Genomic DNA, 19618 nt, shown 5'->3' with positions numbered 1-19618 from the left:
CCCCGGCGACACAGAGGCGGGAGCGCACGGCGGTGCGTTGCGCTTTAATTGAAACCGCGTGGTGGTTGCGGCGCTGCCGCACGTACAAGAGAAACGTTCCGTACGAGCTTCCTCAGCGCGAACAGCACTCGCCCCCTTTTTCCTCCTCCCAGCAGCAGTAAGAAAAGGACTCGAGGAAAGAAAGGGGGGAAGCGGTGCTCAAGCAGTACACCGGCATTTAAATTCAGGCAGAACAAAGATCGTGTGCACATCGCGACAGCCATCGCCAGAGCAACGCGGGCACCCGAAGGCTTCTGTTGCTGCTGAGGAGCAGCCCTTAGGAGAGCACAGGAGCCGCAGCCCTGCCAGCAGCGACTGACAGCGGCTGAGCCCAGCACGAGGCTGCGCTTTCCTCCCCCCAGCAGCGCTCCCTCCTTCCACCAAGGCAGCTCTGTTTCTTCAGCGGCGTCCACTGACCTCCTCATTTCTGCTCTGAAGTACTGAAATCCAACGAGCACCTCCAGGCAGGAGCAGGGGGACGCCTGCAGCTACGAGCTTTTGGATTGGCCCTGGGCAGAAGGCTTGCTGAACTGCCCTGCTTGAACTCCAGCCTTGCTCCTGGGATCAGATTGTCCTTTTCCCAGCCATTCAGATGAGCGCATCCTACTTCAAAAGGAAGAAGCCCACGATCTTCCCACTGCTGTGCTGTGAAGTTTCCCTTTGTTACAAGGCAGCATTAGCTCCACACCATAGAAATGACCTGTTCCAGAGATGTGGCTGTGATGCGAGTGATGGTACATACATCTTAGTCATAAATACAACCACGGTGAATACAACCCTACCAAACAGTACAGAGATAATTGTTAGTGTCCCACTTTCCTTGCTACAGGAACACCCACTTAGAGGCAAATCCACCAAACAGCACAAATTAAGAGCTCTGTTCCATCCCACCCAGTTAGTGTATTAGTCCCCTGGTTTAGACCATGACAAAGTGACGTTACTATTCCTTTCAAAAACTGAAACGAGAAAAGCCACAGCAATAACAGCAAACATAAAATTGCATTCAGTTAAAACCTGGCTTCTCAAAGCCTTTATAAAATCTAGAAGTCCTCTTCAGTTGGTGCATAAGAAAATCCTAAAAAAGCATCTGAGGCACTGGAGCTGCTGGCTGCTAAGTCAGGTGTGTGGGTGATGGAGGCAGAGATCGCTTCCTGGGTGAACTCTGGGTCGAAGTGCCGCAGATCAGCTGGGCCAGCCTACAGGGGCAGAGGGACGCATCATGTTGGGCAAGCAGACCCCAAGCACCTGCTTGTGGCCCATCCCTTATCACCACCCTTGCAGTGTGTAACCTGCACTTCAGCATCCCTCGCTATCAGTGAGGGACGCCTGGGGAAGAGCCTTTGACCTTGCAGCCTCAATTCCTTGTGGGCCAGCCACTATAAGGTAGACCCCCAATTAAATGCCCACTTACCACGTTAGGGTTGAACGGAGGGGTAATCCTCTTGTGGTACAAGTCATCCCAGTTTATTGGGCTGAAGAATACGTGGTTCTTTATCTCAAGCTGCATGGAAAGGGGGAGGAGATGTCAGTTGCCTGCTAACGCTTCTCTCTCAGCACCTGCCAGCTAGTTTCATAGCTGTAAGTCGTTGAAACAAGACTTGGAGCTGCCACATGAACCCTACGTGGACATGTAGTGAGTCTTTAATCCACGAGGGTCATAGTCCTGTAATACCTTGAAGGGATGAGATGACACCACTGCAGGTATTCTAGCTTGCCACCACATCTTGAATCATAGCATTTCCCTTCAGGAATGAGTCAACCCCATCTACCTCTTTTAGGGAACTGGAAAGACCTACCTACATGGAAAGCCTTTCCCAGGGCAGTGCTGTTACCATAAACATATATAAAGCTCATCATAGGAAGCCTTCTTACCCATCCTCCCTCCTAATCATAAGAGAGGCCACCTACAAAGTCTGTTTTGGCACCCAGCCTCCTCTTCTGGTCCTTGTGGAGAAGTCCATGGAGGATATCACAGGCTGCCACAGTCTTGCTTCCTTGGATCTGGAGTTGCTTGTGGAGAATGTTGTCATACATTTGAGACACGTCCCGGCTATAAAAGGGAGGCTAATTTGAAAGAGAAGAGAAGCAGCCTGTCAAGTATAAGCTGTGGTAAGGAACCACACATCATTGGCCAAGATGTGTCCCACAGTGAGAAGTTAAGGGCAACCTGAACTCTGTTCCAATGGTTAAGGGCATGATTGAATCCTGCATTCAGTTACCTGCCTCAGTTGCCCATACCAAGTGCCATAGGAACATGAGGTTGACATCACTTCACACATTTGGAAAATAAGTTCTCCACTAAATAAAATATCTTCTAAACTTACCAGTCCAAAAAGCATCTCATAGAGGACAGCGCCAAGGCACCACCAGTCTACTGTCCTGTCATACGGCTGCTTCTTTAGCACCTCAGGAGCTAAGTACTGGAAGAGTCAGAAGTAGATACTGTAGTCCACTCAGACAGGAAGGGGTTCACCTTTGTAAGTATACAAACCTGGCTGCAGTTCAAGTTCAGCAAATCCATTCGGAAGAACACAGCGGCATCTTCAAACAGGCTTACAAGGATTCTCCGTTTGCCAGAGACACCCACCAACACCCAACTCCCCACAGAAAAAAAATCGCTTTCCTGGGCTACAGAGTGCTTTCTTCCTAGAAACAGTTTGTGCAGGGATTGGCCACCCACCAAGAAAACCAGCAAACCTGCCCCACCCTGACGTATTACACTTCTAACAGACTCTTGTCATTTTGAGGTGGTTGCAGTTTCCGTACCCAGTAGGTCTATCCAAAGCAATGAAACTACTCAGAGCCCAGGTGCAACAGGTAAGCATTCATGCGGCCTGCAGGACAAGCAGCACATCAAGTCTGCTCTCACATATGACCATTTCCATGTTATCAGGCTCCCTGTATCAACGAGGCTCTCCCCCTCAGCTCATAGCAGAGCTCCAACACGGGCCATACCTCAGGAGTGCCGCAGAACGTAGAGGTAGTCTCTTCTTCCTGCATTCCTTCCTTGCAGAGTCCAAAATCTGTCAACACCACATGTCCCTGGCAAAAAGAATTTCAGCCTGGCCCACTCTCTCATGAGAAACAGCAGGATTGCCAAGCATTGGCCACCACATTTAACCCAATCTATGTTTTAGTGTCCCACTGGTCACTTGTTTTCCTTTCCCTCGCCTCCTGGGTGTCCTATCATGCAAGTAGGAAGTCTATGGAGAAAATAAGTAAGTAGAGACATTTTCTAAAGTTTCACTACAGCTGCACTACTGTGATGACATCCAACACTTCTGTGCCTCAGCACTGCCTTATCCCCAAGCCAGGTGGCATAGTGTCACCACCAGAGTAGCAGTGACTTACTCTTAGCACTCAAGTCCCTCCCCTCAAGCCAGGTCCCAGCTCTTGGGACCAAGCAGAGTGTTTTGTATGCGGAGTTCTGCAGAGCGTGTGCTTGCTCCCTCTTGCAAGACCTGGACAGAAACTTAGTGGTATATAGATGCAAAAATCCATGCAATGGAATGAGCCACGGCTTGTCAAACTATAGCTCTCTGGTTATGATGCCAAGGCTTTGAAAAGGCAGCACAAGAGGTGCATATACCTGGCAATCCAGGAGGATGTTCTCAGGTTTTAAATCCCTGCAAGGCAAAAAACTTTTTGAGCAGATCAGGATTTTCTAAATATCTGGCCTAAACAGCAACAGCATCAGGTGAAAGGAGGAGCTAACAAGACTTCATAAGCCAACTCACCAAGACCTTTTCAAAGTGCAAACTCCCATTGCTCTTGGGCATTAAAATATACATATTAATGTAGAACTGCTCTCATGCAGGGTCAGATAGTAATTTTCATTTCACTGTGCATGATTTGTCACAGAAATTCTTATTTCCTTAGTAAGGTTTATCCTAAATCTTTGTATGCAACTAGAGTCTTGTCCCCACTACTGGGCTGGGGGTGTTTATTGCCCAGCAGGTCCCTCACGCTGCTGAATGCCACTATGCTTCACACAGACCTAAAAACCTTTCCCTCCCCAGCCCTGCACCCAGCTGGCTGGTGGATCCATTGCCCCTGCTCTCCCCAGCATGGACGTGTACCTTACCTATAGATGATGTTTAAGGAATGCAGGTAACCAATTGCACTAGCAACCTCTGCAGCATAGAATCTTGCACGGGGCTCACGGAAACAACGCTCTCTTTGCAAGTGGAAGAAGAGCTGAGACAGAGACAAGAGGATTTATGGCCACTCTAAAAGCAGAAAGTTATCTTCTGGCCCACAAGCCAGCTACTCAAGGGAAAGCTGATTTACAGCAAGAGGCACACAGACAGCACCAAATAAGCCCAAACCAAGAAGCCTTATTTCACTATCTAAGCACCTTCCCAGGAACTGTTGCATTTGTCTTCCTCATATCAGCCCTGCACCTAAGAAGTCATTGCCCCAAACCTGGCCATCTGCTGGTCTAGTTAAGCTTCCTTGCTAGCTCTAGCTCAGGAGCCAGTTATAGGTGTACATAAAGTATGGTCGCAAAACAGTGCTAACCTAAAAATCCCATGCGAGTCAGAACTCTGTGTAAACAAGACATCGGTGTTAACAGCACCTCCCAGCCTGTTTCAGGGAACACTGAAAGGCCCAGCTGTAGAGAGAGCAGCTGTTACAGTTCAGAAAAAGAAGCCTGACGTACTGCAGTAGCATCACATCAGCTCTAGTCTGGGACTGAGAGCTGGCACGAGTGAGTTTTCCATGAAGTTCACCAACGCTGGAATTTCTCATGCTCTCCATGGGATTTTAAAGCGTCCCTAACTTTTTTCTCCGCCTACTTGTCTTGATAACCAGCTGGCACAGGTCATCCTCAGCAGTATTTTCACTTATAAGTGAGATGCTTGCCAGCCCCTCCTAGCTGTTCTTTCCAACAAAGTAATGTTATGCTTCAACATCGTTATCTCCTGACAAGAAAGTTTCAGGCAATAAAACAGAATGGCTGGGAAGAACTAAGCAGAAGATTTAAAGTTGGTACTCACCTCTCCTCCATTTACATAATCAAGCACAAAGTAAAGCTTCTCCGAGGTCTGGAAGGAGTAGTGGAGGCCCACAAGGAAGGGGTGCTTGACATTTTTCAGAAGCACGTTGCGTTCTGCCATGATGTGGTTTTGCTGTAAAAAAGCAGGAGAGGAGACAGCTGTCCAGGACAGTCTGCTCTACAGACTCCCTGTTGTTCTGAACCCACGAGGAATCCGAGAACCCTACGGATCATATCCAGCCCCAAAGACGAAAGTCCTCCCCCCCCCCCCCTCTAACTTTGCTTCATCTCACAGATAAATCCATGCTTTCTGCGTGCATTGTTGACGTGAACACTCACTTCAGCCACCAGATGGTTCAATTGCATTACCAGGATTGCTTAGATACCAATCACCACTGTGTGTGTATGCATAGCCGAGGAGAGCAGACGTACCTCCTTTTTCTTTAGGATGGTTTTCTTATGCAAGACTTTCACAGCATAAAAAGTCCCATCACACTTGCGTTTGGCCAGGAGAACCTGCAACAGAATCACGTCACAGCTTTGAGTCCCTCCCTCCTTCCCCACTATCTGGGCTTTTGGAAGTGATTACACAGCTTTGGAGGGTCAGGTACAAAGTTTTAAAAACCTGGCTCCAGCCTGCTGTCTTCCCCCACCCAGGGGTTGCAAGTTGCCAGAAAAAGATGCTCAGCATCTCCAAGTATCTTACACACTGGACAGAAAGTGGTAACAGAACATTTAGAGGCAGTCCTGTTTCAAGTTCATCACTGACATCTTATGAAGCACAGCTTTGCCTAGGCACCTTCTGCTAATAGAAGTCACCTGAGGCTCCATTACAATCATTCTTTTCAGTCAAGTGCTGCTCATCACCACCTTGAGCATGAAACACCCCACTTCTTCCTAGAGTGGCTGCGGGGGAGCTCAAAGTAAGAATGGACTGTGGAAACCACTCTCGAGTCCCATCCTGTCTCAGTCCCCCTCCAAACACGGCCAAGATCCTCAGGAGAGGTACAAGCAAAGGACAAATTCCTTCAGTTAGGGCATCACTAAAAAGCTATGGCCCACCAGCGAAAGCCTACTTACTTTTCCAAAGCTTCCTTTGCCAATAACCTTCAGGAAGTCAAAGTCTGTTGGCTTGGCACTGTTGAGCGAGAATGAAAGAAGTTAAAGTTTCCAGAAGAAAAACATGCAACAGCAGCTCCTTTAGCAAAGCAATCATCCTTCTTGGGAGCTGAAGCATTTGTGAAAGTGACTGAAGGACACAAGACAGGTGGCCCTGCCAGCCAGCAGTCAGCAAGCAGGGGATTCAAACTACACGTCAGTGCACTGAGCAAAGGGCAAGGAGCCTCTCAGGAAGCCACCTTCTGAGGTAGCTTACCCTCCTTTGTAGAGTGAAAAATCAGTTTGGAAGCCAGTAGCAATGGGGAAAATTTCACCCTATTATCCATCAGAAGAGGGAGATGTGATTAGAGGCTGCAGGGGACATGGACAGAGGATGATCATGGAACAGGAATGAGCTGTAGCTGAGCATCTTGAAACCTGATGCACAGTGTTAAAAGCTAAGTGATGTAGCTGTTAAATCTTTTGCAGATACCACCCTTGCAGGACACAGGGAGTGCCTGCTTCCCCCTGCCAGATCTCTTCACAGAAAGCTCCACACCCTACCTGGCTTCTGCAGGGAGCTTACTTTGGGTTAGCAGAAGGTCCAAGGTTGATGTTGTCAGTTGGTGTTGTAGGCTAGAGAGGAGGACAGCAGTTTTAGTCACAAGAAAATGCTGCAGTTTGTGTTTTCCTGTCCTTTAACACAGCACCCCTTATCTTTAATAGGCATTTCAGTGAGATATGTATGAGATTGGTAAACTAAGTGATGGAGAAAGGGAAGATTTATGCACTGTGGCAATATCATGCCCAAGCTGGAGGCGACCTTACGCATAGTAGCACTGCAGGTGCGGCCTCCTTCTTCCCAGTGAGAAATTCACTACATACACATCAGACAAATACATCGCCCTCATCTCATTCTCACAGACTCTGGGGACATTATGCTTTACTCAAAAAGACTACAAGAGGGCTTCTTCCTCTTTTTTTCCCCACCAGCATCACCCCCAGGGACAGGGCAGAACTGGATCTGCCAGCAGGCTAACCCAGGCAATCCCTCACCTTTTTCCTATGGTAACTTTCCCCTCTCCATCCCCATGGTAGGCATTGCCAGCTCCAAGCTGGGATCTCACCTGGGCACTGCTGTCTGGGGTCCGGGAACGATCCATTAAAATAGCAACTCGTTCAGCACTGGGGAAGAGAGCAAGGGAGCAGTGAAAGCCAAATCCTATAGAAGCAGCTTCCTACCATTTACCGACCAGGTATGATCATGCCTCCATCACAGAACATCAGCTGAGGTTCCCAGCTAACTCTTTAGAGGAGTGAGTGTGGTGGGAAGCAGGACAGTAGTGGCACATCAAACATACCAACAGGAGATGGGGGGGGAGAAGCTTCACAGGTGCACAAGGAGTTTGAAAGATTACAGACTTCCTAAACACCATGGCTGGCCTTCAGTTTGGGATGGCAGCAACTGGTCAGGGCATCGATACACGGAGACCAGCAGAGCCTCAGGCACCCACCCCACTGCACAGGGATGCCACAGCCCCCAGCCCTGCAGTGCAGCCAGGTGAAGCTCCTTGGTGCCCTGGTTGGCTTAGACCTGTCCTGCTTGAGCATTGCTGGGTCCTGCCACAACAGCAGTTCCCGTTAGCTTAAAGGGCTCTGCAAAAGTCAGGATTAAAGGGATGATAACAGGAAGGGGGACAAAACCAAAATCTGTTCCTTCTCCCTTGCTCCAGAAAGCGTTATTCCCCCCTTCTCTCCCCTCCCCTAAGGCTCTGAATCCCAGGCAGAGCAGCTCTGAACATTCCTCCCTCCCCACTCTCCCACCCTCTCTCTGCCTCACCCCATGCACAAAGGCACGCTGAAGCCCCCACCAGCCCCCCCAAAATCTCACCTGTCAGCAGTGCCCCTCTCCGCCCCATACACAGACCCATGGTCACCCCACACCCAGCAGGGCAGCGCAGGGCTGGAGCTGCAGGGTGGCAGCAGGCACTGGCGGCCATCCCTGGGACAGCCCACATCCGGCCAGTGCCAGCCAGTGCCATCCACCACCAGCATCACCAGGCTGAGCTTTTAAAGGGCTCCCGGACTCAGTGGGTTCCATACTCACTATGAGCAGAGCCTGGAGCCGGATGCCTTGATGGTTTGTTCTATCCTCTCACGGCCGTGCTTGATGAATTCTATGAGGAAAGTTGGAGCACAGAGCTGATCAGCAGGCAGTGCAATCACAGGCACAGAGGCATGTTTGTTCTTCACTGACCTTGCTCCTCTCCCCACAGCCGCCTTCCTCCCCTCCCACCCACATACCAAAATAACCAGGAAATTATAGGAACCAGGACAGCTCCCTCCCAACCCACCTGGAGCCCTCAAGAGCTCCCAGGACAGGGACAGAAGCCCCAAAGCAGGTGCTCCCCTCCTCCAGGGCAGAGCAGGACCAGGGCTCCCGCAGCACCACCAAGCCCCTGCCAGCTATTCTGACCCCCGGAGGGATGAGCAACGCTCACAAGGTTGCTGCTGTGCTGAGACACATCGCACACTTGGCACACGTACGGCCACTTTCATTCAGGGCTCTGCAAGTAACGATGGGCCTGAATGAGACCTTTCAAGGCCTGCAGGAGGTGAGCCAGAGCCTCGGCCAAGGGAATGCAGCCAGCGTCAGGATCCCCACCCAGGAGCAGCTGCCAGTACCCATCATCATCACCATCACCTCCGCCCTGGAGGAAGAGCAGAGCCCTGAGCACACTGCACATGGGATGGCCTCAGGAGCTCAACCTGAGCATGGGAGTTCTCTGTTTGCTCAGCAGCAGATAACAGAAAAATTCTAAGGCTCATTCTCACCCTCTGGACAGATTAAAAACATCCACACATGTGTACTTCCTCCCCTCCCTTAAAAACAAGTGCTTTTGTGGACACAAGCAAGCTGTAATACCAGAATAGTTCTACTATGGCCAAAGCAGTGGCTGCCAGAAAACACCTCCCCAAACAAGAGGCTAGTAGGATGACACATTCTGGGAGGAAACAAGCCCAAGCCAAACTGTAGAGACCATTCACATTACAACAGGAAATGCAAATACCCAAAGCAAACCCCGTGAGGCATTTGGCAGCACCTCACCATGCAGTGAATACAGCAGCCCTGCAGCACACGCCAGAAGGGGCAGCACCCGGGCAGCTTGAGCCTGCTCCCTCCCACCGGGCACAGTCCTCGTTTCCCTGTTTGCCTCCCCAGCCCACTGAGGTTTGCTGAAGGTCACCTGAGTCATTTACTGTCTGCCCCACATGCTGGCAGACAGACTGGGATAGTGCAGGCACAATGCAGGGAGCTGAGCCCTGACCCAAAGCTGGGGATAGGGTCAGTGCGGGTGACTGGGAGCACGTGAGCAAAGCACAGAAATACATCCATATAGCAGTACCTGCAGGAAACATGGGACATCGGGCAGGAGGGGCTGGGAGCTGCAGCGAGGCACAGCAGCGCTGCTGAACAAAGGCAGGCAGTTCCACAGGGACATGCATGTATTTCCACCCCCTCTCCCCACCCCACACGGTCCACTCTGCTCTGCTGTTCCTCCGCTGCCAGTGGAGATGTTCAACAAGTCCTCGCTGACCACAGGCAGCACTCCATCAAGTGCACGCTCTCTGAGGCAGGAATCTCTCTGCACTGAGGCACCATGCACAGCACTAGGCAATGTCCATCCCCATCCTATTCCACTTCTGTTCAGACCCAGAGCCACTTCCGCCATCGGCCTGAACTCACCTGCAAAGCCTGGCCAGCTCCTGATTGCTCAGTGGATTAGAGCCCAATAGGCTTTTCCTTATTGCTAACAAACACCTCTCCCCCGAAAGCACAGAGATTTCCCACTGCACACATACACAGAACAACAGAATCAGAACTAGGTCAGGGAAGCACACAGGAGCTCCGGGTTATCCATGCCTGGCTGCATCACTCCCTGCACACACGGGGCAGTAGGGATGCTCCAGGCACAGGGCCATGGAGCATCACCAAGTCCTGAAGAGTTCTGTGGCACAGTGACTTACTGCACGCCAGGAGCACAAACCATGCACACCGTAGCCCTCCCCAGCTAGCATCACACCCAGCACCGAGCTGCTACTTACAGGAGCACTCGCTGCAGTGCAGTCTCTCCCCAGAAGCATCCCTCAGTAACACTCCTAACACACAGCAGCAGCTCCCTCTTCCTACAGCAGCTCTGCCAGCGGTGACCCACATTCCCAAGCCAGCCCAGCATTATTTGCTACAAACACATTACCGATGCAAGGCGTACCTTGCGGAGAGGCAACCTCATGGACTCGTCATGTGCGGCTGCTGCCTCCCCCCCTCCTCCTGATGTCAGCACTGCTTCATACCTAACCCAGATTGCAAACCCACTCCCATGCTGGGAACGCAAGGCAGGATGGCCAGCGGGGCTTCGGAAGGAGCACAGGACTTAGAAGGAGCCACCAGGGCAGCCCACAGCTCCCATCCTGCACACAGCATGGGGGGATGTCCCAGTTTCAGCACAGAGCAGGAGCACAGGTGGTGGGAAGGACTTCTGCAGGCACAGTGTTCTGCTGGCAAGGAAACATTCAGCTTCCCTCTGCTACAGATCTGAAAGATAGCTGCAGGCCAGCATTGCTTCCACACTCATTAGAAGCCAGAGGAAGGTGAGAACACAGAGGAGGAAGAAGGCTTTAAGGGCTCCTTCACTTGTGGAAGTGCTCTGAGCTGTCCCTCAGAGCTCCTCACCCAGTTATCTCCTGGGGATCCCATCTCTAATGCCTACACAGCACTGCAGAGTGGGAAGGTACAAGCTGAGCAGTCCCAGCTCCAGCTGGAGCCTACAGACAGCAGCCTTCAGGGTTCTGGAGAGAAAGCTGTGTGCAAACCTGGAAAAACAGCAGGTGGCTGAAGCCCGCAGCACTTTGCAAAGATGAAGACAAAAAAACTTAAAACTAAAAACCTGCAAAAACAGACAACAAAACATCAGCCACGCACCTGGGAGCACATTGCCCAGCATAGGCTGTGCTGGGAGGCACAGGAAGCATTGTGCAGGAGGTGAGCATGCAGTCCCCTCACTCCCCATCCTTGCCCCAGCCCAGCCCACCCCCAGCAGCTCTGTAGCCCCAGGGGCCTCATCCCCACACCCCAGCAGGGAGCAGCAGGGCTGCCTGCAGCATAGCATAGAGCTCATGGGCACCCTCCTTGCTCTGAGTGCCACTGCAGCCCTATAGAGAGAGCAGGAAAGCTCATCAGCAGCTAGCACAACCAGGCACCTGCCAGATATAGTCAGGGGCTGGAGCCCAGCTGAGGGTGATGGGCTGTGGGCTGCTGGGGTCCTGTCAGGTGCTTTAGAGCAATATTTTGCTTGTTTTAGTCAGCTGGGCATTTGGTCATGTGGTTGGGAGGAAGGTTAGAAGTGCTTGAGCCTAGAAGTTCCTTACAGAGTGCTCCTCCTGCCTGTGGTGTGTGGTTAAATGCAAACATGGACATGTGGAGAAGGAGAACCAGAGACAAAGCTCTGAGCAAAATTGCAGAAGGGCTGGTGTCTTCTCTCTCTCATCATTAAAAATAAAAGAGTCTCCTTCGGCTTCTGTTGTCATTTCCTATAACATCTCCTGACTGTGCCTGCAGCAGGAGCGGAACCCACCCAGCAGCAGCTCTGCCTGGTGGTGTGCACTGCCATGGGGCTGTGGGTGCTGCAGTGCCAGCAGTGGGTGCTGCAGTACCAGTGATGGAGGGAACCCCACGCTCTATGTCAGGGCTGTGCTCGCTGCTGCAGTGTGCCTGATGGGAGCGTGATGGGAGCAGTGCTTGAGCTGTTCCCTCCCAGCCCTCATGCCTGCTCCCACAACTGCCCCTCTCTCCCACCCCAGAGCCTTTTCCCACCCATTACCCTTTGTCTTCCCCAGGGCGCTGGAGGAAGGCTCCATCCAGGCTTGGGCATCAGGGCAGCCGGCCCTGGGTGTCCTTAGGCAATCCCTGTGTGAAGGCAAAGAGCACATGGTGAAAGGAGGGATGATTGTGGGTGGCTGTGCTGGAGGGCACATGTGTCATATGGGCACACGTCCCTGTAGGGCCACACACCTTGTGCACCAGGCACACAGAACCCTTCATCCCCCACACGCTGTGTCCCCATGTGTCCCCCATGGTGCGGGGGGAACTGGCACTGAAACTCAGCTCTTCAGTCGTTAACCCTTGATGCAATTAAGCATTGGCCAACAGAGGTCCATGGCAGTGAAGCAGCAGGACACTGCCGTATGGCTACTGGTCCCACTGTGACAGTGTGCCGGGCTCCTCAGCCCTGCCAGTATCACCTCCCAGCCCTGGGGACACCCTGACAGCTATGGGACACAGACAGGGACATCAGCCCCATGGAGGGGGCATCACCCCAAGCTGGCTGTCCCCATGTGCCCTGGGGGGATAGCAGTCACAGAGGTCCCCCTGGTGCGGGTTAGCCTGGTTTCCTAAACAGAAGAAATGAATTCCAGGTGCTGCCAGCATCACTGTCTGGGGAGCAGGGGGTCACTGCCCTGCTGCCATGCAGCTTCTATCCAGGAAGGACCCCCTGCCCCATCGCGTGTGTATGCTCTGTTTTGAATTGTTTCAAGCAGCTATTGCGTAGGGAATGTGTGTGGTTAAGATAGGGCATGTTATCTTCATCTCCCTATCAGGCAATATCCATACCCATAATCATAAATGTGTCACTTGCAGAGGAAGCGCATGGTGCCAAGCAGCTGGGATTACAGGGAAGGGCTCTGATAAGGGGAAAACAAACACTTCTGCAGAAAGCACTGTGTCAGTCTCCTTCAGCCAGCAGTGAAAGGTGACCCCAGCACTCGAGGTGTCAGCAGGGGCTCTTTGGGGCTGGGTTATCAGTGCTGCAGGAGGGATGAGGTGGGACAGAGTCAAGTGGGACAGGGATAGGAAAATCTTTAAAAGATCTGAGCCCATTTCTTCCTCTAAGAGGATTCAACAAAGGCTGAACAGACTGTACATGGACAGTGAGGTTCTCTAAAATCTTAGAGCAGTGCAGGACTGGCCCTGAGGACAAGGGCAGAGCAGCAGTTCTGCACCGGATTGAGCAGGGCTCAGCAGCACGGTGACGGCTCTGTGAGCTGCCCCCACAGCCTTGCTGTGCTGCCCTCATTAAGGGCACTCATGTCCCATGAGCAGCCCCTCCCAGTGCCCAAGAGAGGCTGTCCCTTTGCAGAGATGTGAATGCAGCCACCTTGAGCTCCATGAGATCAAAACTCCATCTTTGGTGCACATTTAATACAAGAAATCTTGTCACCTCCTGCCGTATTTCCAAGGGTGAGGATGCTATTTCTCTCCTCCCTGGAGCTGTTGTGATTCCTGGGAAATGAGCCTGATTTCAGGTTGGATATTAGTAAGCATTTCTTCTCCAAAAGAGTGGTGATGCAGTGATACAGCTGCCCAGGAAGGTGGTGAGGTCGCCATCCCTGGAGATGTTCAAGAAATGTGGGGATGTGGCACTGAGGGATGTGGTCAGTGGGCATGGTGGGGAGGGGTGGGGTTGGACTTGATGATCTCAGTCTTTTGCAACCTTGATCATAAAATCACAGAATCATGAACTATTTAGGTAGAAAGGGACCTTCGAGCCCATTGCATTCCAACTTCACCTATGGATTGGCTGCCCCCATCAGAACAGGGTGCTCAGGGTCCCACCCAGCCTGGTCTTGGGCACCTCCAGGGATGGGGCACCCACTCTTCTCTGGGCAGCACTGCCAAGGCCTCTGAGTAAAGAATTTCTTCCTAACATCTGACATGATTTTCCCCTCTTTTGGTTTAAGTATCCCTATGATTTTATGATTCAGGATACCTGAGCCCCCCTGCTCCCAACTGCCTCTCCTGCACCCCAGTCCTGTGCCCACCGACTCACCCGGCAGTGAGGGATGAGCCCTCCATCAAAACCTCTGTGATTGTCCCAAGCTGGCTCAGCCCTCAGGAGAGGAAGGGAAAGTCGTGGAGAAAGCAATGCCTTTACCTGCAGCAGCGTGGGGCAGCAGTCCTGCAGCAGCAGCAGAGGCAGTGCTCCCCTCCCACCTGCCCTGGGCTTTTGTTCCGGTGATTCAGTCTGAAGGTCGAAAGAGAAGTCAAAAGGAGTGGCCTGTGGTAGGAGTAAATGATTAGCAAGGGGCGGAAAGAGGTGGGTGGGAGAGGAAAATCTCTCAGTGGGGCAACCAGAGGACAGCTTGGCTCCAGAAAAGAGCAGAGGGTGAGAGCAGGAGTCACTGCTGCTCACCAGGGCACGCAGCTCCCGATCCAAAATGCAGGGCAGTCTGCAGGTCTGAGGCACAAGTGCTGTGCTCGGCTGTGGGCTCCTGACTACAGGAAAGACAATGAGACCCTGGAACCTGTTCAGAAAAGGAAGCTGAGGAAGGTCTGGAGCACAACGGGGTCTTATGGGGAGAGGAGGCTGAGGGAACTGGGATGGTTCGGTTTGGAGAAGAGGAGGCTGAGGGGAGACCTTATTGCTGTCTGCAACTCCCTGAAAGGAGGTTGTGGCGAGGTGGGGGTCAGCCTCTGCTCCCAGGGCCTCAAAGACACAGAGCAATAAGGAAACCCGTTCCCCCCTGGTGCAGATAAGGCCTTTGTGCCATTCATTTTTGGAATGAGAAGGTCTGGAGGATGCTGCAGCACATGACCAGAAGCTACATATCTGCAGTCAGAAGCCATGGAGATCATCCTTTTCCATCCTTTTCTTCCATTTCTGCTACTATTCTGGGCTTTGTTTTGCTCAGCCCGTTGCATCTCTTGCTGAAAGGCTGCACATCTCCAGCAGAGCCGAATCCATGTGCTGTCACTACTGCTAGCACAGCACTGAGATGTGTGCTGGGCAGGTGGGGGCTGCCTGCACCACAGTACCACCACAGGGGCTCCACCACGGCCACAGCCATGCTGAGAGGACAGAGCTGGGCTCGCTCTGTGAGCTGCTCATGCATTACCCGACAGAAGCACAGAGGGAAGCGCTTGAGCAGAACTGACAGCAAGACGAAGCCCAGGGGGGCTCCCAGAATAATACAGCACTTCCCGCAGCTTACGTCAGCCTGTGCCCCTAACAGCAGCCCTTTGGCCCCTAACAAATACAAAACAAAGGGCTGTGTTGGCCCATGAACATCCAAGGACAGAGCACAGTGCGATCCCAACGGGGAATGCAGTGAGAAAAGGGCCCCAGAGCTGCAGGGTGCAAAGCAGATGTGAAGCACAGCGGCGATGCTGCGGCACCCAGCCCTCCTGCCAAGGCTGTCCCAGTGCTGGGCACAACCCATGGGAAGGGAGTCAGGAGCTCAGCTCAAGCCAGGGCTCCTCCAAGTCCCATATTTCGGTTTGTTCCCCCTTCTCTACCTTTGGTTGTAAGGGATTTCAGGACTGGCCCCCTCCCCTTTCCCTTCCAACACCCACAAACCTGGTGCCCAACCCTGCCCCTGCCCAGCCCAACGAAGCAGGCCAGCTCCTCGGATATGTTTTCTCTTTATTGTTTGATATATTTATGTACCACATTATATGTTAAAGATAGACTTTTTTTTTTTCTGATATACATTTTTCATCTTATTTACCACAATGACACCACACATACATTGGAAACAGCTCCACGGATCTGGTAGATTGCACAGAATGAGTTTTGTCTTGGTTTTGTTCCTGCATCCTGAACGACGTCAAATCCAACAATATATATTTTTCTCTTTTCATTATTCAGAAATAATTCTTAAAATGAAACGAACAACAACAACCAAAAAAAAAAAAAAAAAAAAAAAAAAAGAAATAAAATCACTGAGAAGTGGACTCCAGGTCTGTGAGTTGAACCAGAGGCAAAATGCAATCAATGGGAAGCGCCATTCCTCGTGTCAATCCGGGTGGAAGAATTAAGCAGTCTGACATCGATGTGACTACAGTGTAAACATTGCAGATGACTGCAGCGCTGGCCGTCGGCCGGAGCGTGGGCTGCTGGGCTATTCCTACAGTCTAGGTCTCATCTACGTCTGTCTCGTGGTGTATGTAAAGGAATGCTGCTGCTCCCAGCACCCGCGGCCTGTCTGCTTCCATCTGTAAACACAACCCCATCGGGTCGGCAGCTCCTGCGGCACTGCAGTGCAGATCTGCAGGCAGTGCTGGGAGCTGTTATCCTTTCCCGATGGTTCATTCGTGGGGCTGAGCTTCAGGCAACCGGTGAGGAGGTCGGGGTGGGGCACCGTGGATTTTCCTTCCAAATATTTGAAAGAACAGAAAAATAAATATATATATTTTTAATCTTAGCTTATTTAAAAAGACGGCAGGGCACGCGTTTTCATCTCTTCTGATTTCATTTAATTTGCAGATTCTATAATGTAGGATTTGTTGGATGTAACGAAAGTAATGACTCCTCCTTGAAGGGACGCAGAATCTCACAGCTATGCGGATGTTCGATGCTATTCTCCTACTGCCACCAGCTCTGGCCCCTCCTTAGTCTTCAGCATTGGTTCTAAATGCCTCTATGAGGCCTTCTAAAGAGTGGATGAACCCGGAGACACTGCAGATCCCTCCTATAACGAAAATGGCGACGTCAAAGAAGACGTGGTGCCACAAGAGCTTCCTCCACAAGAGCTTGAGGTGGAAAAGACTGGGGAGCAGGAAACAGAGACCCGCACCAGTGAGGCTCCCAGTGAGACCCATCAAGAGGGCAAAGTGCGGGACGTAGATAGCCATGAGCAGGGTGAACACCACCAGGGCACACCTGAGAGTGAGCCCCCAGGACTTGAGCCGCCCGTCACCTCCGTAGCAGTTGGGGAAGAACGCCCTGTTTCCATCCTGGAAAAGGGATCGCTCCAGGACCTCCACAGCTGCAAAAAACGGCAAGGGGTAGGAGAGCAAGGCTTTGGCCACCAAGAAAATGTTGACTACTGCCCTAATGGTGGATGGCAAGTTGTCTGTGATGACCTCCTTGGTCTCGTCAGCCCAGGTCAGATAGGCGACCAAGGCAAAGAGTCCTTTAAGGATGCAAGCTGCTATGTGTGTCCAGTTCATCATGCAATGGAACTCCTTGGGGTTCTGCATGTTCCCCTCCAGGGAAGGCAGAAAGATCTGGGAGGTGTAGCTGAAGACAATGATGCCAATGGAGATGGGAAACTTCTTCACATCTATGTAGAACTTGACCTTGTCCCACGCCCAGTCGCGTGCCCGGGAGAGGCAGTAGGCGATCACCAAGATGTTGATCACAAAGTGGGCCAACGTGCAGAGCAAGCTGAACTTGGAGACTGCCTTCAGGTTCTTCAAGAACGCGCAAGGCAGGAGAACGGCTGTGGCAATAATGGACCACGACTTCTGGGATACGGGCAGGTTAGGGAAGCTGTTGTACATCAGGTTCCCACTGACCACCACGTAGAGGATGCAGGTCATGACCAGTTCAATGATCTGAGCCACATTCACAATTCTGCCCCCCAGCGTGGGGAAGCGAGGCGCGCAGCACGCGTTTGCTATGTCCACGTAGGAGTCTCTCACCCTGACTATCTCCCCATCCTCATTCTCTTCGTAAAGACAGGCAATAAGGATTTTCCCAGTGTAGCAGCAAACCACCGCAGCGAAAATTATTAAAAAGAGTCCTAGGTATCCACCATGAAGGATAGCATAGGGCAGGCCCAGCACAAACATCCCCTAGAAAGAGACAAAATGGAAACCGTGTTGCTCTCCTGATGGAGGGGCCAGGCAGTGAGCAGGCGCACACCCGCTGCCTCAGCCACATGCAGTGACACCAATGGCACAGCCCACAGCCCCACAGTCACACCGTGTGCTCATGATGACACGCACACCCTTCTCTCTCCAACGTGCTGCCCACTCCGTCACACCTATCACACCTATCACACCTATCACACCTATCACACCTATCACACCTATCACACCCATCACGCCCATGCACACCCGCAGCATCCACCCCAGAGCACCCACAGCAAGCAAGCACCAGCTTTTACCCAAATCTCCACCCTGTGTGTTTTCTCAGCACCCTCCGTGCACCAAGAACCCATCACCCTGCAGTGCCATCCTATCGCGGGGGGGACCAGCACAGACCCCTCCTCAGCCCCCCCATCCCGCATGCTGCCGTGGGGGCCAGCAGAGCAAAGCGATACAGACATTTTGTTTTGAATTTGGGGAAGGGAGATTATTGTTTCCCTTTTTTTTTTTTTTTTTTTCCCTCTTTCCTCCATTTTTCTTTTTTTTCCCTATTCCCCCTCTTTCTCTTCTTCTATTCTTTTTTCTCCTTTCTTTTTTCCATTCTTTTTCTGCCGAAGGGTGTTGCACCCCGTCACTGCTGAAGGGGACGAAGGCTGAGCCCGGGGATGGGAACGGAGCTGGGATCGGGGCTCGCGTCCCGGCGCGGGTGGCAGCGGGTGCCCGGCCGTACCTGGATGGCGTTGGTGACGTTCCAGCCCGCCTCCCACGCCGTGATCTTGGGCTTGCCCTGCCCGGACAGCTCGGAACAGACCCCTGCGTCCTTGGAGGCGGAGGGCGGCAGCGGCCCGGTGCCGTCCCGCTGGTAATGGATGTCCCCCTCCAGGGGCTGCTCGCCGCCCTCCTCACCGCCTTCGGACTTGAGGATGTCCATCTGCAGCCCCTGCCGGTGCTCCATGTCCAGGTCGTCGCAGTGAGCGAAGCCCACCGCCTCCTCGTCGGTGGCCGCCTGGAAGCCCATCCTGGCGAACATGCCGCTCATCTTCGCCTGGGACTTGTTGGACACCGAGGTGGCCACGTTGGACAGCTTGCTGCGGAGGAGCGTGGCCATGGCGGCTGTCGGGCTCGGAGGGCCGTGGAGACGCAGAGACCCGACGGGGCGGGAGGGTGGCGAGGCGGAGGCCGAGACCTCGGCGCCGGGAGAAGGGCGACGGCGGCGGCAGCTGAGGGAAGCTCTGCCGAGCCGCTACCTCCGCTCCCGAGCGCAGGGCGAACGGCTGCGCTGCAGGCTGCCCTGGGGCATGCCACCGCTGCGGGAAGCCGCGGGCCCTCCCGCCCCGCTCCGCGCCGCTCCGCTCCTTTCCGCCGGTCCCTCCCGGACGGCGACTGTCGCCGAGCTGCGGTGGTCACAGGTCTGCGGCTGTCAGCAACCGACGGCTGTCAGCGGGCGGCCGGCGCAAACCCCTGGCGGAGAGAGCCGCGTCTCCATCGCAGTGCGCCCACCTCGAGGAGAGAAGAGAGGGGAGAGGATTGCTGCATTTCTGGGGGAGGTACCAGCGGCCCCGGCCAAGCCCAGCCTCCCCCCCCCCCGGCACGGTGACACCCACGCCCGCCGGGTCCCGCCAGCAGCGCCGCAGCGCGGCTCCCCCCGGCCCCGCAGCCCCCCGCAGCCCCCCGCAGCCCTCCGCAACCCCTGACCCGCAGCCCAGCAGCCCCGCTCCTAGCCCCTTCCCCCCGCGAACAGAGCAGCAGAGGGAATACCGCCCCACTGAAGGTGCGGACAGACGGCTCTAGACAGATTCTCAACGAATTTCGACTCCTCGCAGCCCCTC

At 53.1% G+C, this 19618-nt stretch overlaps 2 protein-coding genes across 6 annotated transcripts; both read right to left on the bottom strand.

Annotated features, from left to right (window-relative positions):
* Positions 1-181: 181 nt before the first annotated feature.
* Positions 182-14212, bottom strand: SGK2 (serum/glucocorticoid regulated kinase 2). Of its 5 annotated transcripts, none has more exons than XM_042834536.1 (15): positions 14131-14212; positions 12019-12104; positions 8244-8313; positions 7264-7321; positions 6723-6772; positions 6119-6176; positions 5471-5554; positions 5040-5171; positions 4124-4236; positions 3629-3665; positions 2995-3081; positions 2364-2459; positions 1948-2103; positions 1451-1540; positions 182-1235 (listed from the first exon to the last, which is right to left on the bottom strand). In XM_042834536.1, the coding sequence occupies exons 2-15, from the start codon at positions 12053-12055 to the stop codon at positions 1080-1082; spliced, it is 1224 nt and encodes a 407-aa protein (XP_042690470.1). In that variant the 5' UTR covers positions 12056-12104; positions 14131-14212; the 3' UTR covers positions 182-1079. The 5 variants fall into 5 exon arrangements, with proteins under 5 accessions (XP_042690470.1, XP_042690468.1, XP_042690472.1 ...); XM_042834534.1 differs by having other exon boundaries at positions 14026-14191; XM_042834538.1 differs by lacking the exon at positions 14131-14212 and adding an exon at positions 11012-11085 and having other exon boundaries at positions 12019-12105.
* Positions 14213-16586: 2374 nt separating this feature from the next.
* SLC32A1 (solute carrier family 32 member 1) lies at positions 16587-18897 on the bottom strand. Its single transcript, XM_042834543.1, has 2 exons — positions 18520-18897; positions 16587-17774 (listed from the first exon to the last, which is right to left on the bottom strand). The coding sequence occupies exons 1-2, from the start codon at positions 18895-18897 to the stop codon at positions 16587-16589; spliced, it is 1566 nt and encodes a 521-aa protein (XP_042690477.1).
* Between the last annotated feature and the right edge of the window lie 721 nt (positions 18898-19618).

The sequence above is a fragment of the Centrocercus urophasianus genome, unplaced genomic scaffold (genome assembly GCF_019232065.1).
Source record: "Centrocercus urophasianus isolate 14NV4802_14NV808 unplaced genomic scaffold, USGS_Curo_1.0 seq_47, whole genome shotgun sequence".
NCBI classification, from domain to species: domain Eukaryota; kingdom Metazoa; phylum Chordata; class Aves; order Galliformes; family Phasianidae; genus Centrocercus; species Centrocercus urophasianus.
Note: the sequence above shows the minus strand (reverse complement) of the source record. Positions and strands in the feature narration are given on the sequence as shown.